The sequence below is a fragment of the Epinephelus lanceolatus genome, chromosome 22, assembly GCF_041903045.1.
Source record: "Epinephelus lanceolatus isolate andai-2023 chromosome 22, ASM4190304v1, whole genome shotgun sequence".
NCBI lineage: Eukaryota > Metazoa > Chordata > Actinopteri > Perciformes > Serranidae > Epinephelus > Epinephelus lanceolatus.
This window is the reverse complement of record NC_135755.1, coordinates 21,564,828-21,582,661: the sequence shown is the minus strand read 5'-3', so window position 1 is coordinate 21,582,661 and position 17,834 is coordinate 21,564,828. Positions and strand designations below refer to the sequence as shown.

The following is a 17,834-nucleotide window of genomic DNA, read 5'->3' as shown; positions in this document are numbered from 1 at the left end:
CACATACATTAAAAAGCACTGTATTTCATGTCTCCATCTGCTGGTGGGCCATCACAATAAGAGTATGCATGCATAATATGATGTTAATTCCACAATAGTAGAGACTACATGATCACTAAAATTAGGTAGAGAAAAAAGTGGATTTATCAATTGGTTGTCGGTCAAATGAGCTGTTAAATATCGGCATATCGGATATCAGCAAAACACATGAATCCCAAAATCAGCTGGAGCACAAACTAATGGGAACCTGTTTACATTGGGCTTTATTATTTTATTGACACATGTCGTCCCATCTGGAGCTCCAACTGAACACGAGGACAGACAGAATGAGTTGGCAAGCCTCTAATTGTGTTACCTCAAACACTAATGGAAGTGTTGGAACAAATGAAAAGGAAAAAAACAGTATGAAAAGTTGTTTGTTTGACATCACAGCATTTGTTTATTACAGATTCTTCTTCTTTGTTAATACAAAATACTGAACAATGTCACGTCTCCCCTCTCAGTTAAGTATGGAAACTCCCTTTTTTTCTGAAAATGAAGACAGTCCTCTTCCAGTAATATGAGAGGAAGCAAAAATACAAGAAAAAAAACTACCTTACAGTTATCAATACTATATGAATTTCTATACATTTATAAAATCATAGTTATTTGCAATGCTTTTAAATTCTTTGTTTCTTTATTCTTCATTTTTAAGTACACTTACAAACAAAATTATGAAATTCACACACACGCACACACATATTATATCCCATGTTTTTGGTGTCAGAATGCACTTGCATATGTATGAACTTTTCAGCAGATACATCAAAGTGTGACGTTTATTTTCACCGCGGTGTTCACTTTTGTTTTCTTTGCACATTCATGTGTGTGTGTTCCTCTCAACACACAAAACCACACCAAGTATACCTTCACCATTTTTACTGCCATGTAACGTAGTTACCTTCTCATTTCATCTGCAAAATGGCGACAAGTTATTCCAACGCTGTGAAAAGGGGTAATTTCATTAATTGTTACTGAATAAAACTGCACTACTGTGAGGTTTTCTCAGCACTGGAACAAGATGTCGGCCATTTTGCAAACCCGATTACTTCTTCATAGTTTTAATGTTTGTACAAGAAACCAGCTACAAATGTCAGTGTCATACAACGTCAATACAAGTGAGAGCAGGTTGCTCATGTCTAAGGCGAAGAGAAAGGGTGTTTAGCCACATCAAAATGTTCACCATCACAATTTCCATCAGAGCTTTGTGAAGGAAACATAATAAAAATCTCTTCTAACTATAAAACATGACGGGTGGTAGAGGTCCAACCAGTATTCTTCTTCTTCTTTTTTTTTTTTTAACACAGTATACTGCACAGAGGCAGCGTTGTAAAGTGATGGAAGAGCAGATATGCAGTCATACACACAAGCACACTAGAACCTTCACTTCATTACATTAAGACACTAAATCAGAGAGAGAAACAAGAAATCCTTGCTAACGTCTTGAAGGCCACCAGTCAACATTTTAATGAAATTATTTGAATTATATTTATATATAAATGTATATATTAACCAGGTCTTACCCCCCCTTTTTTTTTTAGAGTTATTACCAAAGCACACAACGCTGTGGATGACAATAGGGACACTACATTATCTCACAGGGTGTTATCAGCACAAAACCTCTTCTGCTCCTGATCTGAGAGACTGCACAGACTTGAGCAGAGAGACTAAAAGAATGATCTACTGATGATTTGGAAGCACTGCCCGTTTCATTTCCTCCCCCTAATGCTCAGAGTGACCCGAGTCAAAGCAGCACAAAATAATTCCAGTCCTCTTAGATGTGTGACGGCAACAAGGGGGTGGGGGACAGGAACCAAATGGGACAAGGGAGGCCGGAGGAAAAACCCTGCTCCCCCTCTGGAGATCTCTTAGAACAGAGAGTGACTGGAGGGAGGCAGCTGTCCAAGTGGGAGGGTGGGGACAAGCTGATAGCTGTCCACCAGGCGGCTTCGATGGATCAGTCTCTTCGGGGCACTTGGCAGTCAATGCCGAGGTCAAAATATGTCCGGACAGCCCTCCCAGCTGCTACGCTCCTTAGCTTCCCAGTAGCCTCCCTTATAGATATGGACTTGCTCACCTGTGATCCGGTCCTCGCAGCGCTCGAACCAAAGTGCCTGGTAGTTGTCATGAGGTGTGCCTGAAAGAGAGAAAACTCGTGTTACCAAAAAAGATGAAAGGAAACAATCCAGACAGATGATTCAGACAGAAATGGACGCATGAAGAGGAGGCAGTGAAGGAGTACTTGCTTTTTAAGGATGGATCAGTAAGAGAGTCCTCATCGACAGCTTTTAGGAAGAGAAGAGGGGGATCACAGAGATTTTTTTTTACCCCTTTATTCCAAGATTTTCCCCATGCAAGGTAGAGAGGAACACAGACAAAGTACACACGCACTAGACTCACCTTCTTCTGATTGGCTGGAGGTGCGTTGGCTGGCGGCTTCCCGCTCTCTTTCCCGCCGGGCGCTGCGTTGCTTCTCCTCCAGCCGCTGCTTCTCCGAGTTGGCCTCGTCCCAGCGGCCGTCCTCCATCAGGCGCTGGTCAGGCCGGCGCCGGCTGTCCGTGGGCGCCACGCCCTCCTCAGACTCATTTAGGGTCAGCGCCAAGGCAGTGAAGTAGTACATGGTCTCTGCTCCCTCGCTGTGTGAGAGCGAATGAAAAGAACAGCAGCACTGAAACTCACAGAGCTGAACAGATCGGTCATCAACATGCGCTTCTGTCATTACTCATGGGAAACAAAATCTGTACGGACGAAAGCTCTTAACTTTCTACATAGCTTGTTGGTGCCTCTTGCTTATTGTGTTGAATATTCAGTTTTATTGCATTTTAAATTGTTTGCAGCCTTTTAGGTTAAATGTTTTATGTAGATCACCTCAAGCTGAATCTTACGTATGAATGGTGATTTAAAACATAAAGCTTATTGATAACGTTTTATGAGAAAGACGAAATTCATAAACATGTCAAGACAAAGAGTAAATCACGCACCACTGTGGCAACGCCTTAGCAATTACTGAAGCATCCATGGTAGGCATGGGTGGCCACAGAGGTGAAAAAAGGAGAGTAGGTGCAGCGCTCCGCCTGCTGTAGGATCGAGAATTGCTCAGTTTGGATCAAGTATGGGTTCAGGGTTCTTCCACAGTGTTTTACTGTCTGAGGTTAAGACAGGCTAAGATGTAGTGAGCAAATATGGAGTAATTTAATATTCCACAGCTCTCAAATGTTAGTGTTTCCTACTAGTACAATACACTTCCCAAACCTATTTTGATTTTCACAGAGCATTTTGCCCATGAATTAAAATTAAAAGCTTTCACATATGTGTCAAAACAGACAATCCCTCAATCCACTCCGCTGTCCCTGCGGAGATGCTAAGAGGCTACTTCTGCAGGAGTGTGAGCTCTATGCCGGGGACAGGGAGTCCGCAAACACACAGTGACAGGGCTAACCGTAGCATCATGTGGCTAACCTAACAACTATTAACAGATTTAGCCACAGAGTCGAGCCGTTTCGGTGTGGTTTGTTGAGACTGTTTAACAGCTCTGTGTCAGATGTTAGCTGCTGCTGCTGCTGCTGCCTTAGCTCGTGCCTACTATATATTCCATGTGTAAAATAAAACCTTAACATTCACAGAAAAGAAGCTGATGTACAATTTTTGAACATCAAATCATATTTAATGACTGTGACTATTGTTTGGCCGTTTGCTAACTGACTGAAAACAGGACAAAACGCATAAAGATCTTACTAAATTTAATTTCAGCTTTTTATTTCTGGCTCTAAATGAACCCTGGCTCAGATTTTTGGCACATTACTTGAGTAAGAAAACAAAATATTGTATGTTTAAAGCAAATAACACTTTATTTTTAGCTGCGTTTTGCTGCCAAGAAATGCTTAACATTCTACTGTCTTACATAACAATGCATTGTGTGATTATTTCTGGTTAAAACACAAAGACAAATAAAAACAAATTATCTTGCTTGGTAAACGATTACGCTTCTCTGAATCACTGCTGTCTTTTGAATGCTTTCTCTCTCATGACAAAGACACACCTAACTATGCAGTAATAGTACTTACGGTAGAGGGTTCCTCCTCCAAACCTCTCTGGCTTTGAGGGTTTGATAGACTGTCTTCTGTTTGCCCTCTGTGCCATTCTCTCCTCCTCGGCTGCTCTGCATCACCCGGGAGAACTCCATCTTCTCATCCCACGTGCCCGACAGCACGTAGTGGGCCTTGCCGTCCTTGTCCATCACCACACCTGTCACCTGAAGAAACACGAGAGAGAGGGTTGACAGAGGAGTAAAGCAGCATGGGTCACTGACACTGGCTGTGATCTTGTGAGACCACACTTTTCTTTCTGCAGAGAACATAAAACATAAACACAATAAAGACACGATAAACATAAAGAGAAAAAGTAGAACTGAATCAGCTGAAGGGCTTTGCATTTGTCTCACCTTCCTGGCAACATCTCTGGAGAAGTAGCTGTAAGGAGCGAACTTCAAGTGGCAGCGGTCTCCAGTGGTGTGGTTCACAACGTCTATCTCTCCTGACTGGACGCAGACATTTTCAAACAAATAAAAGATTAACCTTTAATCCAGGGTTGGCAGTATGACTACAAATACTCTCAGTAGATATGTAAGCCGGGCACCGCTTTAAAGGGCTGTACTGGATATTGTTTTTTACATTTGAAACTTCTATAGAGGTTTTAATGTAATGCAGCCTTTAAAACTAGGGAAAGACAACACATACTATATTACTATATGTGAAAAAGACGATATCTAGTCTCATATCATGGTGTCAATATTAAGGATAGACCGATACATCGGCCAGCCAATATATTGGGCCGATATTTGAGTTTTTTACTTGTATCGGCATCGGCCGATACGCGCGTGGGTTCGCGGATTTATTTTCCCCTGGCATGATTTACAGACAGGCATCCACGGGCAGCTCTGTGTTGCCGGAAGACCCTGCAGCGCACATGCAGCGAATCCTACTGTGTACAGTAGTTGTTGTTTTATTTATGCTTCAGCTTAAATATTTGTTTATTATATAAAGACATTACTGGAAGATTTAAGAGCACTGAACTCTTTTTTTTTTTATTTGAATGTATGATAATAATAATAATAATAATAATAATAATAATAGTATTCTACCTGTTCTACCTCAACTTTCCATCTTGTTTTAGTATTTTTTACTGTTCAATAAATGTTTCTTATTTTAAACTTGAGACCTGTAATATTTGTTATCATGGTGTCATTTTTTTGATGTAAATTGAGGGAGCAAAAGCAGTATCGGCCCCAAATATCGGCTCAAGAAAATCGGCAGTCCATAATCGGTCATCGGCTAAGGGTGATGGAAAAAAATCGGTATTGGCATCGGCCCTAAAAAATCCATATCGGTCTATCCCTGGTCAATATACTTTTGATATATTGCTCAGCCCTAACAGACATCATTTTACAGCAAAACAGTACACTAAACATGTTTCTGAAAATATTTAAGGTGAAAAATAGGCAACGCAGTGACAAAATCTTGATTCATATTTGATCAACGCTGCCTAGTTTGACAGTTTGACCACAGTTCAGGAGCAGTGATTGACGTGATTGACAGCTGTGTTAGTTAGTGACTCCTCAGCTCTGATTGGCTGTTTTCATTCACATGCAGCAAGGCTACTGGAAGAGCTACAAGGCAACAGAGTAGGCAAAGAAGTATGACTTTTTTTTTTTTTCCACAGATCATCTATGTTATTCAGTGCTTTGGGAATATAAATATTTAGTTTATATTAGTTTCAGTGTTGGTTTGAGTGTTTTTTTAATAATGTAGGGTATTTGTTCAGGCCAAGATTTAAGAGGTTCAGAATGGGTACTACATGACAAACAACACTTTGTGAAGGCATTCGACTCACAGCCATGTGTAGGGCTGGGTTAAAATAATCACTTCATCCGATTCAGATCGATCTTCATTTGAATGACCAGATATCGATTCGTAAAATCAGAGATCGATAATTTTAATATACGCTTTTTCTCTCATCCACCGCTGCTGATGTTATGTTGTAAACAAGTACAGCACATTTTCCAGTTAATAGCAAATTGTCACTAACAAGCTGAAACAACAACTGTTTATGTCTGAGTCTCTTCAGCAGCAGAGAGAGGAGCAGAGAGGACAGGAGGACTGATACTGACTGATGTCTGTGTTCTTTAGTCTTTCTAAACTTAACTCTGTATTTAGATTTGTTTCCAGTGAGATACTGAGTTGATATTGTGACTTTACTGTTGTAATATAACTGTTACTACTCTAGAAACATTTAGTTAGAAAATATTCAGTTGTAGTCCTGCTGAATTTGTTCTTTTTAAATAATTTCTTGTGAAGTCTACAGTATCAGTTCTCTGAGAATCTCCTTCACATACTAGCAAAAATTGGCACTGTAACTGAAATATGCTCAATCGAATCGATGTGGTGGCGATACACAGTCCTAGCAATTTAAACATTCCAATCTGAATAAACGTTTCCCAGCCGCTGAATAAAGTGACTGCTTCCTCATGCTTGTGCTGTTCACAAGTTCAACCGAAACTATAACTAAAGACATTTCCTGTATATGTTATTTTATTTCAGTTGGTTTTGTGAGTTCATATTAGTGTCTCAGTTAGTTGTTTTTTGGTTTGTTTGTTTTTTTTTATTATTTTTTGGGGGGGGCATTTTTTGCCTTTAATGGACAGGACAGTTAAGTGTGAAAGGGGGAGACAAAGAGGGGATGACATGCGGCAAAGGGCCACAGGCTGGACTCGGGCCGCTGCGGCAACAGCCTTGTACATGGGGCGCCTGCTCTACCACTAAGCCACCGACGCCCCGTGTCTCAGTTAGTTTTCATGAACTTTAATAACCTTGGTGCTATCAACACTAACAAGGAAAAACAATAAAGAGTTATTAATGAATAAATATTAAAATGCTTAAGTGCATACTGACCTAGAGTGAAGGTGGGCTGTGCATTTTTTCAGGGTATAAAAAAGTCAAATGTACATATATCACAACTGTCATCTTACTTTCAACCGTCAGTCTCACCTGATCGATCCACAGTTTTCCTACGATGATGTTGTGCACTGTGGTGGTAACTTTCTTCCATGTGTAGTGATTGTTGCCCTTTTCAAAGATTGCATGAATCGTGCCTACAAGGAAAAAGTAGACAGCGGAACCAAATAAGCTTCATGTGACAGAGCAAACCATTGTTTGGTTTTCTCAATAACATCCTAAAGATAGCCTTCCATGAAGCAAAGGTGTGTCTGATACATTCCTCAAGCTTTATTCACTGATCCCTCACAAAAACACTGCAGTCACGGTTCATCCACTCCAGCCATGTTCAGGAAATAAATTGTGATCACACCCTCGACCAACGTCATCATCAGACTGCAAAGCATGCTTAATATGTTTTGATGAGATCTGTCTCTTACCTAGAGGCATAATCGAGAGGTATTTGCCTCTGAACTTGCTGGCAACAGTGATTTCCTGTCTCAGGGTCCAGCCACGATCGGAGATCACATGGTGCGCTGCCGCAGGGGGGTGGTGACTCACCTGAGAGAGAGGTGAAAATAACATCAAGGGTTCAGTTGGTTTAAAAAAAGAACATAACTTGAGGCATCAAAAAGTGGTCCCTGAGTGGTACTGCTCTGTAGGTTTGGTTCCTCCCTCATAGTGTTTATTCTGTCAGCTATTTAGTCTTAGTCCTGGGTCACATGTCCTCGTTAGATGTCATCATATTCAGTCAATCTCATCATGTTAGTTTTAGTTCACTAAAGGACATTTTAGTCTCACCTTGGCTAAAGACAACCACAACTATTTTAGTAGTATTAGTCGATGAGAACGTTTGACATTTTAGTCGTCAGATTATATTTTAACATTTCTAATCCCGCTTAAACTAATTAGTTTATCTTTTTTTTTTTTACTTTATCTTATCATTATTTCATGAAAAAACACGTTGAATGATTAAGGTTTTGCATAAAGTGTCTGGTCTGATGGTCCTGTGGTATCAGTTTAAGCAGTACAACCAACATGGGCCCATATAAATGCTTCCTCTCCTCTAGCCCAGCTAAAGCTTCCCGTCTTGTTACCCAGCTGCTGAATAAATTGTCTGAGGTTAGTTCTACACTGAGTACCAAGTGTTAGAATTGAAACCATGGCCACACTGACAAAAAACAAAACAGCAGAGCTGCAACAATTAATCAATTACGTGTCAACTATTAAATTAATTGCCGACTAATTAGTTAAGTGATAAATCTGAAGTTATTTTTTAAGGAAAAACAGTCAAATTCACCAAATTTAGCTGCTTAAATGTTCATATTTTTTGTTTTCTTTACTCCTCTATGACAGTAAACTGAATATCCTTGGGTTAGGGATTAAAAAAGGCATTCAAGGAAGCGATTTTGGGCTTTAGGAAACACTGTCCAACATTTTTCACTATTTCCTGACACTTTATAGACCAAACAAGTGACTTTTCGTCAACAATATTGCATGTTAAAATCACAGATTGTACATTATAATATGGCATGACAGCCAACAGCTTCCCAAAAGTGAAGCCAAAACACCTTGATCGCCCCCTTGCTGGCTGACTGCGGTACTGTAACAGTTGATAAAGTCACAGTTCGTGTTTAATGAGTTTAGTGACCTCTTAGTGTCACGTCTTAGTCATGGGAAAAATGTTCGTTGACTAACAAATTTAATTATGGTTTTTGTGACAGAAATTAACACTGCGCCCTAACAGTTTTGACTCCATAAAAAGTTATATATAGACACAGACATACAGACCTACTGACTGACCTGTCATACATGAAAAAAGCCTATTGTTATACAGTAGAGCATAAAAACCCCCACTGTAAATCTCAAATCCAATTATATTACTCATCCACAACAGGACTTAATAGTTTCTCCTACTAACCCAATCCCATTTAAAGCCTTTGTGACAGAATTGTGCTCTAAATATAGCCTTCTCCACAGCTGCCTGATCACCGGATTTACTGCCTGAAAGCACAATTTATTGGATTAGTTATTGGACTGGATATATTTTCTTGGTCTTCAGGAACAGAAACCTTTCTGCCAGTCTAATTTTCCAACATTAAGCCTCCATTCTGTGTCCTGCACTCGCCCCCCGCCATCATTTCCTGTCTCTGCTTCTTTGAACATGCTTTTCTTTATTCTTTATTGCTTCAGAGGAAAATGAAAGTTGCTGTGTCGCATTTTGTTTCACTGAGCTTCTTGAATTTTCATGCCAAATGCCGCGACTATAATTACCTGTAATGAAACTAGTTTAAACTGTGACCACAAAGACTGCAAACACTCACACTGTCACGTTTGTGTAACCATCACTCCTCTAAATCTGCCCTTCTAGTATTCCTGATGTGATCAGTTTACATAAACATGACTGCTACTTCTCTGTAACATGTGACTCCCCAAATATCCCTTCGTGACATTCATTCTTTGTTCAGTTTCACTTCCTTGTTAGAAGCCCTCTATCTTTCTGTGTTTCTTTCCATCTCACCTGCTCGCAGAGGGAGCGGTAGCCGCTCTCTCTCCGGCGGTCCAGCTCATACGTCTCTCCCAGCAGAGGGTTGAAAGGCTTGCCCGTGCGGTAGACGGTGGTCGAGTAGGAAGAGACGGAGAAGGCGGCCACGTAGCACATTTGCTCCAGCGAACTCTGGCACTTGGCAGCCTTATCCAGCAGCTCATGGTACTCAAGGTCCTCCGACAACCGCTGCAGCATGGAAATGGGCTCGTTGAAGTTTACCTAGAGGGCAGAGTGATGTGGATGTGAAGTAATGGTTGCATTCTTCATCATTTATAGGGATGATCACATTTAGTTTGAAATGAACATTACTATTATCAGGGCCTTTCTACGCCGCTTACAGAGTGTACAAAATAAGATGATACACCGCATTTTTTATCCCAATAAAATAACACATTTAAAGATAAAATGTACTGATTCACACAGTAGTCCCTCACAATCGTCACTTATGATCCACTACCAGTGTGTGGCGATGTGTTTTTCCGCAGAGACTCTGCTCTCTGCCTGTATTGTCCTATTGTCATCTGATTTCGCAGTGTTCAGGATATTCCTGGACACAGCACACAGGTGTGATTAGGCCTTAACAAAAAGGTAGCAACTGGGTTAGCACATACGTCTATTTTGGTCTCCTAGAGTTAGCTTCAACCTGTATTTTGTTATGGTCTTCTTTTATGTTTGTGGCAAGCGATCATGTGTAGTATGCTTACAACACAACAAAGCAAAAGCAAAAACAAGTGCCAGGTTTGTGCTATAAATATAAATTGATATTATCAGTTTTCAGTGGAAGAAGCTGCGCTCAGCTCTGATGGCTGGTCTGACAAGAGCTCTTTAGTGAGGCAGGTGCAAGTACAGAAAACAACAACCAGTAAGTCTTAAATTAATGAAAGCAAGCATGGAAAAAAGGCACCCTGTCTTCAGGTGAAATAATCTCATGTATTTATTCTTCAAGCAGAGGCAATTGCAAAAAGGGGGGGCAGAGTTGCCTCAACATTAAGCCAGCAGCGGAGGTAGTGCTAGCGCCCAATCAATGTCTGTGCGAAAGGGACAACTGGCAGGACAGGACCATGGATGGGACGGGTGTGACGTTGTGACGACATACAATCCCCCAATCCCAAATGAATCCCTTACAGACTCGTTGACTCAAGCCCTAAGCCCTCACAGACCGAGGACCAATTCCATTTCTTCCCCTTAGCCCTTGTCTTGGCCCTTCCCCTTGGTTTTGCGTGTTCACGTGACGGGAAGTGGTGTCCCAATTCTCCATCAGGTTAGCTCTTAACCAGATTTAAAGGGGAACTATACCCATTTCCAAATTCCATACGTGTCATTCCTGAGGTCAAATAGAGTCCAAAAATATAAGTAAACCTCAGCAACTCTCTCCTGAACCCAAAAGACAGAATGCTGAAACTCAAATTTGTGATGTCACAGGGTATAAAGCTGCTCCATAGACAGTTTTTAGAACACATTAAAACTGTGGAGCCAATGAGGTCTGGGAGGTCTGGGAGCTCCTTACACTCTGAGCAGAGGCTGACATAAGCCGCCATGTTACAGAGATGGTAAATGACCGTTACTGCCATGTTACGCCACTGTTATTTTTCAGAATGCACTGCCTTGGTCTGTTAGATTGTCAATGCTTGACGAATAAATGTATGATGATTCTGTCTGCATTCATTTGAGACTTGCTGGACCTTGTTTTTTCTTATTATCAGTTATCTTTCTATATCTGCCGCGCTGACTGAACGATGCCGTTTCGGCAGCATAAGCATGACAGAGCAGAATATTGTGAAAATGACAAATCACTTCCAGATAAAGGAAACTAAATAAAGATCACAGATGTGAATCTACAGGTCCCTGAACATTTTAAAATAAACACACACAGCTTGTTTGTCAGTTCTCCCTCATTAAATCTGTCACTGGAGCTATTTAGACACTGATGTATAAGAATGTCGTTGACCCGGTACTGCAGCCATCGGGATGATCACCGTCTCGGCTGAACACACGTCACAGGAGCATGTCAGTGCCAAAAGTCTTTGATTTACATGCCTCACCTTAACATGCTGTTGTTAGCTTGTTAGAATCAGTGCCATTTAATGTGACCACACAAAGGCATTAAATGGCGGAGCAGGAGAGGAGGTGAAACTGGCCAGACCGACTAACAAACTTCCTGTGCGTCACACTTGATCTTGAGTAACCTTTGAAGAAAAACACTCACAGGCATGGGGATCTTGGACAGCTCTTTGCCAATACAGTTCTTCATGATACTCCACAGGTTGAGAGAGTAGTTGGGTTTGTCTGGGATGCGTGCTCGCCTCTTCTTCAGGGGTACCAGCTCCTGAGAGGGAGACTCCTGGTTCATCGCTAAAGGCTCCTCATTAAGCTATAAGACAGACAGTCCCGTCAATACACCGCACAATAGCTTTGGAAATACTTAAGCTTGTAAAACAGATTTTTCACAACATGTTTCTGATCTGATTTATTATAGTTTATAGCAGTTTTGAGATATCTACAACCCTGCTGCAGCTTTTCAATAAAACCTTGCATTTATATTCAGGATTAAAAAAATCATGGTAAACATTTTCATGAGATTTTAGCCGAAAAACAGTGAACAAGTCTTTTAACATTCATCCTAGAGGCCAGATCAGAACCTACCGATTGATCATCAGGACACATTTCACTGTTGAAACCGCTTATGTTACTGCTTGACCGTCTGTAAAGTGGTTAAAAAATAAAGAGACTCTGTCAGTGTCAGAAAGGTTTCTGGTTACACAAACAGCCATTTAAAACACACAAGGAAACGGAGCATAAACTGGTTCGACTGATACTGAGCAACCAACTCAATCAGGGGTTTTACAAATAAGGGAAGTGTGAGCCATCAGCCTGTCTGGCTTTATTATATCTTGTGCCAACTTCACACAAGGAAATGGGTTAAAGAAATATGTCAGAGAGACACTGGAGGCTTGGGGGAATTCACAAACGATTTCCTTGTATGACTTCTCACCCCACATGTAAACAAGCGCATGTGGGACGAGTGAGAGTGAGGTGAGTGCGCACTGACTTGTGGAACTGGGGATCTGCGGGTACAGTGATAAACTCGGGAGCCTCTTCCATGGCGTCAAAGAACTCGTTGTCGTCGTCCTCGTCGCTGGCCTCGCCTTTTCCCGGCCCGGCAGCACCTTAGAAAGAAACACATCAGTCAGTGTTTCTAATATAGTGACTAAAAACCTGATTACACTTTTTTAAAGATATAGCATTTAAATTCTCCACGTTAAAATGTCTTAAAACGACAACACCTTGTGATGTGTACTTACATCATCCCAAACATTTCCAACAATGTTCAAACCCAGAGAAATCTGTACTTTTAATCAATTAATTTGGTTGCTGTCGCCTGTCAGTGGTGTCAAATCCCCTTGCAAATGCGCCAGGGTTGTCATAAATTTATTTTTAGACAGTTTTAAGTCATCTTGACAATACACTTTTAAGATCTTGGTCAAGAGTAAGCATTTTAGTCACTGGATTTTATGTTATTAGAGAAACAAGCAGAGCAAACATTAGTGGCAGCTCAGCTCCAGGCCCTGCTGTGCCAAACAAAATTAGATAAACACTGATATTTAACGTGAAATTGCTTTATCTTGTCTTTATCAGTTTAAATCATTGGGTCTGTTTGTTTTGGAGAGGAGGAGACCTCTGCTGATAACACAGGTCTCAATAAAAACCTCCTGAATGTCTGCATTGTAGGATATCAGGGAAAAAAGGTTAGTAAGCACTGACAAGACCCTGGGCCCCCAGCCCCTTTGTGATGAGCCAAAACGCTGATTTTTAATGTGAAACTTCTTTATTCTGTGGTTTTACTGGTTTAATCACCTGACCATTTGTTTATGAGGTTTATAGGCATGTGGATTCTCACATCTGTAAAGACTTACACAAAAAAACTCAGTAAAATAAAGATACTGGAGTAGAAAAAGGAAGGACTCTCCTGAGTGCAAAGGAAGAAGAATCAGTCAGGAAACAAGTGATCATATCCAAACTGCAGCTTGGGAACTTGCTTGGAGTCACGTCTTACTTTTGTTGTCTGCAGTAGCGTTAGCCTGTGCAGCTCCTCTGAACGCTCGCTCCAGGTGGTTGTGCTGCTTGGCCAGTTGCTCTAAAGTCTCCTCCAACCTGACTCGCTGGTCCCGCTCTGCCTGAAGGGCCTTCTGCCATCGCTTGCTGTGAGCCTGAGCCAGCGCGAGGAAGTCTCTGCACGCCTGAGCGGGAAAACATAAAACAGGGTCAGACCAGAACAACTGAAACCCCTGATCCAATTAATACGAGCAATTTTGGCCGGGTAATTTGCTGTGCAGATTGCACAGAGTGTAGATTCACAAAGCCCACTCTCATTTCCACAGACATAGATATCATGAGAGAAGAGGCTACACCTACATTAATCATGGCATTAGAAGTGATGCGGAACAGCGTGGCCCTCTCTGTCACCTGGCGAATCTTATCCCCAGCCTCTCCAGTCAGACGCAAACTGTCCAGTTCTGATAAAGACCTGAAGTGAACATCAAAGTGTCAAACATGGATAAACAGCTGGGACAATATATCATCAAATTACAGAGTAAAGGGCCATTAACCTGAGATTTAATGGTTTTATTACTCTAAAACTTTTTGTTTTTTCTGTTAACTGCAGTATTTTTTCTTAATCAAGGCTGCCTGCTCTTTTGTAAATAGTGCAACACCACACCCAAACTCAATATGTAAATTCCAAAGCAAGAGTAACATGCAGCAGTAAAGTTATATTCTAGACATAAAGATATTACTTTAAAAGTAAATTGCATTATCATGTCAAACATTAGTAAACATCAGTGGATTTTTAGTCCTAATGTTTTGGATTCTTCAGTTGAGATAAAAGTTAAGATACAAGAGACATGAGAAACTTTGGACTGACAAAGCGGGAGTGAAGCAAACAGAGAGCAACAGAGTGTTAAAGCCTGACCTCTGGAGGGCAGAGCCATGCTTTGAAATTAGGTCGTTGCACGTGCTGAGATCCTCCACCTTGCTGCCTAGTGTTCTGAGAGCAGACTGAACCTCTGAGTTCTGTGACCCGCCACCTTGTCCGGGCGCCGCCGGTGGGGACGATGGGGAAAAGTCGTCCCCCGAGTCATCTGTTAATAAGCAAAGCAACAAGGAAGCAAAAAAAACATCAGCTTAAAAAAGCCTTCACAAACATCTGCCACTCTCATAACACTCTCTCAGGTTCACAAAGCACTTTTTTCCATCTGCCTGTGTGTTTGTATGTTTTACCTGACTCAGCCTGCATGCGGGCCGCCTTGGCTTTGGCCAGTTCCAGGGCAGTGATCCAGCGCTGACGTTCCACTTCACAGCTGGCCTTCAGGTGATACGTCTGTGCCCCGCCATTGGAGATGACAAAGTTGCAGGCGTCATCCACAGTGATAGTCGCCGTGGCCAAGTTGATTGTGCCTCTACACGTGTGGCCCATCTCCGCCTGGGTCCTAATAATCAAAGGAGATTGAGCCAAGAAGAAAATACACCATACACCAATACTGACGGGGAAATCATATTAAAATAGAAAAGAAATATCGATAAGGTGAGGTTGACTGTTTCCTGCTTAATCAACAGCTATTTGGGTGTAAGTAAACATTACTGACAGCAGATCAAGGCTGACTGATTTCTCTGGTGACATGATCAAAGCTATGTCCTTCCTTACTTTTATCTGTTCTACAAGAAAAGCATACCTGTAGTATGACAGCAGCCCATTGCTCAGGACAAACCACCTCCGCTGATAACCCTTGATGTAGTTTGTCCACTTGAACACCCATCCTTTGTATGTGTCGCCAGCAGGAGTGGGAGTGGGGGTCTTGGGCTCCGACATCACAGCCCCCAAAATCGAGATATAGATTTGAGGAACCTTAAAAGGAAAATGAAAGTCCGAAGTCTTAGAAATGACACAACTGTGTGTGTGTGTGTGTGTGTGTGTGTGTGTGTGTGTGTGTGCGCTCTCACATAGGGCTGAAATTATAAAACATTTAGTGGGTCAGCATAAAATTAATCACAAACCATTTTAACTAATTTTTAAGGCACAAATGCAACAAATTCATTGATCCATGCTTCTCAAATGCTCATATTTGCTAACGTTCTTGATGTTCTGTGGTATTAAACTGATTATCTTTGGATGTTAGACTGTTAATCCAACATGCAGGACGTTTCAATATGTCATCATGGCCTTTGTGGAACTGCAGTAGGCCTTTTCCCCCTATTTTCTGACATTTTGAGGCTGAAATGATTAATTCACAATGAAATTATTTGTTCGTCAAAGCCTTACTTTAATGCTGAACCATCTCAGCATTGTATACTAACGTTACACTAATATAATTCCTTACTGGTGGTTGATATTGATCTTTCAGTGTGGAGTGACAGGTCAAAGATTAACCATGGAGTCAATACAGATCCACTGCTGTTATATTTTACTTGCAAAACTGGAGCATAAGCTGGAAATAGATGTGCATAAAAGAGGGTGTGACGTGTTTAAAACACGTTAATGTGATTTTGACTATTTACTTATACACTATATATCATTATTTAACACAGATGGCAAGCTTTTAAAATGTGCTATTATTATCTCAGGTACATGTGACAGTCGTGCAAGTATTTTGAACAAAGAAAACCAGATGATAACAACATAAACTGTGTAAAACCCCTGACATATTGATGAGCTGACACCCGAAGCTAGCCGACGTTAGCGCCAAGGCTAGTGGGAGTCTCGGGTAATAACAGCTCATTGCTCGAACAGGAGCTAAAGTAAAGAAACACCAATTTGACACGTTTGCTCGAAATACACCGGCTGACAAGTGCATATTTACAATGCGACTCAAGCAAGATACGCCGCTCAACAATCGTTAGCTTGCTAGCTAGCTTTCAAACTCGTCAATGGCTAAATGTTTACCTTGACGTGTCCGAAATGTGAGATCAGGCAACCAGACACCCGGTGAAGTCACGGCTAACTTTGACACCCATACGCTACTGTATCGAGCTAACGTAGCTAACTGACCAACACTGGACAGCTAATGGTGAAAATAACTAAGCAGAAGACGTCGACGACAACTGCAGTGTGGTTGTAAAATAAAGTGACACCAACGACTTTCCTCAGTATCCCTCAATAATCGTGTGTATAATGTTCATTCTACAGCTGCGTACGCCGACAAGAATCTAAAGCTAGCTAGCTACATCTAACTAGCCTAACGTTAGCTCGTTGGTTACACCCGGTGCAACACAATTTGGTCTCGTCTAGAAACAAACAGTTAGCATTAGCTACATTGTTTTCCCGATTGGCTGCTTCAAGCTAACAGTTTAGCCGGATGAAACTAGCTTTTTTGGCCTTCAAAGTAATAGTACATTGTGTCAGTATTTGGGTAGATTATGTATTATTATTATTTATATTATATGAATTTATCATATGATTTTACATGTAAAAAGCAACGATAAGTATAAGCAAATATAGTGAATTATAAAGTACAGCACTTGGGTCTGGTGTTTTTTTTTGTTTTTTTTTTTTTTAATCCCGAGAATGTTATATTTTGAAGGACACCACCGGAAACCAATTTGATTGTATCTTGCTAACTTAACACCTCCAGCTGATTATTTACTGCTAACTAGCAAACTTAGCGAACGATAACTTTCTCCTCGCCAGCTACATAATGTAAAATTAATTTAAATTACAGCATAACATTTATCACGCACTCATTACAGAGAGTAGTACTCAGTTGTGTTGACGCTGGGTTGCATGCAAATAAAAAAGTCAAAGTTAACCTGACTTAAGTGTAAACTGGATTTTTGATAGTTCAAGCATCCAGTCTATGCTAGAGAGGAACAGCTAACACGTACCAACTGGCGATCATTTGCGAACAAAAAATGCGACTCCGGTGGGACTCGAACCCACAACCTTTGAATCACTTCACCTCAGCCTAGAAGTCCAATGCGCTATCCATTGCGCCACGGAGCCACCTGTTGCATAGAGGCCACGTCACTGTATATAAAGTACATATGGTACTGAAATATGACATGAATATGGTTTACATGTGAGGCCGTTTTGTTTTGTTGCCGTTTGTGTAGCGAACACCGCCGTTCGCTGCACCAACTTTAAAACACCACTTTACTGGGAACAAATAATGAACCTGCATTGTGCCATGTTGAACACTGGGTGGCGCTGTAGGGCCACTGACACATTGAACACATTGGTTCTGCCAAAATAAAATGCCATTACAATT

The 17,834-nt window shown here is 41.2% G+C and overlaps 1 protein-coding gene and 1 non-coding gene across 3 annotated transcripts; both read right to left on the bottom strand.

Moving 5' to 3' along the window:
- Window positions 1–415: 415 nt before the first annotated feature.
- Window positions 416–16,807, bottom strand: LOC117272862 (oxysterol-binding protein 1-like). 2 transcript variants are annotated; one of them, XM_033651980.2, is made up of 17 exons: window positions 16,514–16,744; window positions 15,306–15,478; window positions 14,854–15,062; window positions 14,546–14,714; window positions 13,990–14,101; window positions 13,631–13,814; window positions 12,626–12,743; window positions 12,220–12,277; window positions 11,783–11,947; window positions 9,550–9,795; window positions 7,469–7,589; window positions 7,083–7,186; window positions 4,481–4,576; window positions 4,104–4,291; window positions 2,440–2,675; window positions 2,286–2,324; window positions 416–2,176 (listed from the first exon to the last, which is right to left on the bottom strand). In XM_033651980.2, the coding sequence occupies exons 2-17, from the start codon at window positions 15,440–15,442 to the stop codon at window positions 2,034–2,036; spliced, it is 2,325 nt and encodes a 774-aa protein (XP_033507871.1). In that variant the 5' UTR covers window positions 15,443–15,478; window positions 16,514–16,744; the 3' UTR covers window positions 416–2,033. The 2 variants fall into 2 exon arrangements, with proteins under 2 accessions (XP_033507871.1, XP_033507872.1); XM_033651981.2 differs by lacking the exon at window positions 2,286–2,324 and having other exon boundaries at window positions 16,514–16,807.
- Window positions 16,808–17,481: 674 nt separating this feature from the next.
- Window positions 17,482–17,569, bottom strand: trnar-ucu (transfer RNA arginine (anticodon UCU)). The gene is given in 2 exon segments: window positions 17,482–17,517; window positions 17,533–17,569. It is a non-coding gene; the product is annotated as a tRNA-Arg (tRNA).
- Between the last annotated feature and the right edge of the window lie 265 nt (window positions 17,570–17,834).